We start from the raw sequence: 5,461 nt of genomic DNA, 5'->3' as shown, positions 1-5,461 counted from the left end.
CGGAACTGTGCACAAGATCTGCGCTTAAGCGCTTCGGATCAACATCTCCTTTCGGCAATGCTTTTCTAGTATCCCGTCTCATCTGGATTCTGCCTTCTCAGTTGAATTTATGCATGCAAACTGCAACAGAATGCTTGAGAGCAACATATTACAAAGGAAAAGTGTGGTGGTTACATTGTTTAACATCAGTAACAGTAGCCACAAGTTACCTACTCGCTTCTAACCATGTGACGAGAACTATAGCGTTCCTATGACTTGAAACAGTCTTGAGACACTCCCTAACAACTTGACGGCACTCCTTAGTATGCAAGACCCTGTGGCTACGATTGGCTGTTATGTACTTCGTTAATAATTTTACCTGGAAAACCCAAAACTCGTACAAAAAGCTTAACTTTTTTTCTGAATTTTTACTCCTGCTACCTAATATTTATTAGTATGAAAAGTAAAGAATGTTTGGTTATAACATACATTTTACTGTATCAGGATTTGTTTGCAAGTTGTGGTGGAGACATGAGCCAAGCCTTTACATGGCCAGAACTAACCACTGTCAACCTGAGCTTCAATAGCATAGATTGCCTTGATGACTCATTGGTAAGCCATTAACAGATTATTAACAAGACTTGTAAATATTTGGTATAAATACCATAATATATGTAGTATGTATACGTGTGTACGCATGTGTATGTGGGTGGGTGTACTGTGTACACACGTGTGTGCTTAGCGGTGTTTGTACCAGTTCCGGTTCCCCAACATTGTAGTTTTGTACAATTGTAAGTTTTCTTTCTCCATAGTGGAAATACATGATGCATTGGTGCTGACAGATGATCTTGGGCAAATAAGATTCGTTTGAATGCAATATGAATTAAGGCGTTTTAATGCAAGGCATATCGGCAACGTCTTGCCTCTCTGCCTAATTACAACAGCGAAGTGATAGCGTATTCATCAAGCGTACAGACGTATCATATCATTTAATTTTCCGCACACAGATTCAAGTATATGTAATGTCATATATTTTGGGACGTATTATTCGAAGGGTGTGGTGTGGGCAGCTACCATCACAAAATAATGTCTAGTGAAATGTAAATAATTGAAATGAAAATGAAATGAATGTGATAAGTAATGCTAAAAATCTTTTTAGAAATTTGAAAGAAATTAATTATTCCTCTTGCTTATGATTGCTTGCTTATCCCCCCCTTTGCCTAATAATTGTAATTATAGTTTTGTTTATGTCTTTGAATCCTTTTTATTAAAATTAAGAAACTGTTTGTAAAGGCAATGTGGTTAGATACTAATTATAAATTTGTAGTGGTGGTCATAATAAATTAAATATTGTATTTTTAAGAAATTGCTACCTGCACTGCATTCTCTCAATCTGAGCCACAACAAACTCTACCAGGCGGGAAGTTACCTTGAGGTAAGTTGTAAGCATGTATATTCAGTTACAGCTGTCTAACTTTAGTAATAACAGATTATAATTGAGATATAATATAGACATATCCATTAAAATGGTAGAGTGTCTTACTTGGAACATCTATATGCTGTAGCATCTGAGTGACATATAGCTGTTTCAGTTTACAAAGGCTTGGTTAGTTTGTGATTACATGTATGTGTCATGAATCTATCATAATTGTCCTAATTGCATGTATAGTTGTGCTCCAATCAATTGTTGATTATACCATTTACAGCTACTAGTGTCACTTGTGCACATTAACCTCAGCTTTAATCAGCTGCGTTGGATTCCACGGTTTGGCTCCTCTGCAAGAAGCAAATTAACCACACTTTTGTTGAGGAATAATAACCTGGACAACTTGGAAGGTAAGGTATCACCCTTTCACAGTATGGGATCGTTACGACAATGTTTCGCTCACATACTAAGAGCATTTTAGCGAACGTTATCGGAACGTAAATTTTTGTAGTTCCCGAGGTATTTCCGAAATTTAGCGAAGTAATGTTACAGTGTACTGTGTACCATTCCTGCAATCACATTATAACATTCAAGTGAATATTAAATATTATAATTTTATGTTGAAGGCAAACAGGTTTATAAATTAACGATCAATAGTGTAAAATTGAACTGGTTTCTGTGTGTTCTCAGTTGTTTGCTTGTCTTTCATCTGCAGGAGTAGAAGTCTTGGAGTCTCTGCAGCAGCTCGATGTATCTGATAACTGCTTGTCTGATCACAGCGTACTATACCCTCTCCAAGCAAACACCAAGCTGACAAATGTGAGAGCTTCTTTCTATGAATTTTCATAAATGTCTCATTTTTGTAAAGCATTTGAACAGTCTTAAAAAACTGATTGGATCTTGGTAAGAAAACCAGACATTTACACTGTTTAAATCAGTTATGCAAAATCACCTTTGAGAATCAGTAAGATTTTAGTAGGCATGCTTGGCCACTTGAAATTAACTATTTGCAGACCAATGCTGTACGTGTGCTCTATGTCATATGCGTACAGACTGGTTGCAACGGTGACAGTCGCCTTGCCAGTACAGCAATATATGTTATGTGGGTGCAAAAATTGGTTGTAACATGAATTATATCTAATATTTGGTTAAGTTAAAACCTTGGTGTAAATGTTCTACAATTCTTTTTCCTTGCAGCTCAACTTAACAGGCAATCCGCTGTTTTTTCATAAAATACATCGGTGTCTCACTGTAGGAATATTGGCCAATAGTGTCGCCACTAGTAATTTTCAGCTTGATGGACGCACATTGTCACGATCTGAAGTACTGGTATGTGTTAGATGTAATGTGCTATATTGCAGTTTATTGTTTAGTTCGAACTACAAATTATTCAAACTTCTTTATCTACATTTGTCTGTATGTTGTTGTTAAGGTTCACATGCCAAGGGAAAGTGGCCATTCTAAAATGCCAATAGCGTAACCCTTAGTCTTAGAGTGTGATGCATCGATGTGATAACATGTCAGATAAGGTGTTTATGGCTCACATTATATGCACAACATGTGTTGTTAAGTATACCAAATGTGCAAGGTGTGTGGTTATGTGTATGTAGGAGCTGCGTGTAATCTGTTCCTGATACTATGAAACAATTTTATTAATAATTTATAATTTTATAACTTGCAAATGGTATCGCACTCACAAGCTCAATTTTGTGCCAACTATCAACAACACGTCTGCCAAGAGAATAACTTCCATACGGGCACTTGATTACTTTGTAACAATTCCAAAATGTTCCCTACATGTTTTATTAATAACGCATGCATTTTGCAAGTGATAATGATGCCAATTATATGTGTTGAAATTCTTCTGCGTTCTACTGTTTGTAGCATTCGGGTCAGCAACACAATAGACCTCCACAGAGAAGACACTCCACAATTGTGGAGACTTCAGCGAGCAAGAGCTTTGAATCAAGTCTAGAGGTGTCATACTCGGGAGCCATGAGCAGCTTGAGGCATGATACTGATATCACGTTCGTGAGTACAGCAGAGCTGTTGTATGCATCTCTTTAATGTCTTTCCCTCTAAAATTTAGCATCCAGCACCATAGCTTCAAGCTGTGATGTTGATCATTATTAGTTACTGCTACTGTAATAAACGATACAAGTAAATGGATTTTCAGGATAGGCATTGCCATAGAATGATTACCAACATGTACACTACCATATACTGCAATAATTCTAGCAAAAAAACATGGGAAATTTAAAAATTGCAAAATCATATATGTTCGTAAATTTTAGATAAATATTCTTCTCGTCGGTATTTTTCTTGAGCCGTTTCTGCATGAAACATGGCATTCACGAGTCAGCAAGGATTGCTTTGTTCTGAAGAAATATTATATTTATATATTATATTACTGTTTTTCTTTGCTTGCTGTAGAGCGATGGAGAGACACGCAGAGAGAGGCGGAGGAGAGTGAAGGCAAGGAAAGCTCAGATTGCTGATGCTGATGACATTGAAGTGATCAGTACTGCGTCTGAGCAGTACACTAGTGGTAAGCATGCACCATTCTGTCTGTCTGTTGAGATAAATAGGATGAAAGCCCAATGTGAAGTAATTGTGAACGTTTACCTGAACATAACATGACATGAACTACGAAACATTGAGTGACTGATGACATGTCTGAAATCTGAAGCAGTTAAATTCTGGATGGCAAAAATGACACTGTTATAACAGGATTGGTTTTGCGAAATCTCTTTTCACGAGGCTAATTTCGTTGTGAGAAAATAAAGGTAATGTGTAAATAAAACCGTGAACAAAGTTTCATACCATTTATAGAAATTGAAGAGCATATGTCATCAAAGCACCAAATGGAAACAATTCGTAGACAGCTCGGGGCAGAATGGCTGGTGGCAACCAATCAGCAGTGGCCAGCTGATGCCAATGCCGTACCACTGAATAATGACCATGAACAAATGGCGAAAGTTGCGCATGGTAATAGCACCGAGGCAGCACAGCCAAGGGTTGGGAGAAAGAATTCTAATGGAAGTGACATAGTAGTGCTTGAAAAGCAGCCTGTGGCGTCATCTAGTGGTGATATGAGTAAGTATTAGGAGGAGCATGAGTGGTTTACATAATGCAAGCATAAGCTTTAAATGGAGATGTTCAATGTGAGGTAAATACTGCAAAAAACTGTTACACAGAGCAACCTGTGGTGCCATCTACTGACCGTGTAGTTTATGTAAGTATGTAAGTAGAATATTCATCACGCAGGCATAAGATCTAATTTTAAATAAATTTCAAAGTATTGTAAACTCCTCAAATGAACTACTGCTACATGGTAGACTATGAAACCCAATGTCCAATGAATTATATATAAATGTGATATTTTTATTACCAAGGTGGGAGAGACCATCCTGAAACAATGATAGGCAGCAGAGATTCCTCCCACCATGTCAACATTTATCAGGTGAATTCCAGCATGGAAGTATCACAGGCGGATGATCACATTTTCTCGGGTAAGCAGAATGTTGCAAGGTTGTCATTCTGTGGGATTTAACTGCCGTATACCTAAGAACGAATCCATGTTTAAATTGATAGTAATTCAACTTTCTATAATCAATCATAAAATGTTTCTTAGTGCAGGTGCTAACATCAGCAAATCAGCTGAAATGAAGAAATCAAAAAATTGCCAAAATACGAAATGTGCATTAACAGATTAAGGGCAAAGCCTAACTAGTTTTTCATCCCCAGGTAGTGAAGCCGAAGTGTTCATTGTTCACACAACGTATAGTGGTTCACAAGCGCCACAGACGCTGCTGCTTACAGTCACTGATGGCTTCCTTGAAGAGAAGGACATGAATGGACATATACTGGACAGACTTGACCTAAGGTTTGGAATATTGTCAAATCTGTCATACATATAAACAATGTCTAGAGATGCACGATTGCAAAAGAGAAAAGCTGGAATCGACGGATCGGTATAGGCATGCAAAATCTTCTTTTTCTCGGGTCACTACACTACACTCGGCCCAGCCACTGCAGCACACAGGACTTGGCACG

At 37.6% G+C, this 5,461-nt stretch overlaps 1 protein-coding gene across 1 annotated transcript in view; it reads left to right on the top strand.

Moving 5' to 3' along the window:
- LOC106808124 (serine/threonine-protein kinase 11-interacting protein-like) overlaps nt 1-5,461 on the top strand; it is a gene marked incomplete in the record, with an annotated part of 21,240 nt that overhangs the window by 6,598 nt on the left and 9,181 nt on the right. Inside the window, 10 exon segments of the mRNA XM_014810704.1 lie at nt 484-591; nt 1,343-1,414; nt 1,686-1,815; nt 2,121-2,224; nt 2,603-2,734; nt 3,290-3,436; nt 3,839-3,953; nt 4,238-4,501; nt 4,801-4,917; nt 5,153-5,291. Coding sequence (XP_014666190.1) covers nt 484-591; nt 1,343-1,414; nt 1,686-1,815; nt 2,121-2,224; nt 2,603-2,734; nt 3,290-3,436; nt 3,839-3,953; nt 4,238-4,501; nt 4,801-4,917; nt 5,153-5,291 — 1,328 coding nt within the window.

This window comes from Priapulus caudatus, unplaced genomic scaffold (assembly GCF_000485595.1).
Source record: "Priapulus caudatus unplaced genomic scaffold, Priapulus_caudatus-5.0.1 Scaffold254, whole genome shotgun sequence".
Lineage (NCBI taxonomy): Eukaryota > Metazoa > Priapulida > Priapulimorpha > Priapulimorphida > Priapulidae > Priapulus > Priapulus caudatus.
The sequence above is the reverse complement of the archived record's forward strand: the minus strand, read 5'-3'. Positions and strand labels throughout refer to the sequence as shown.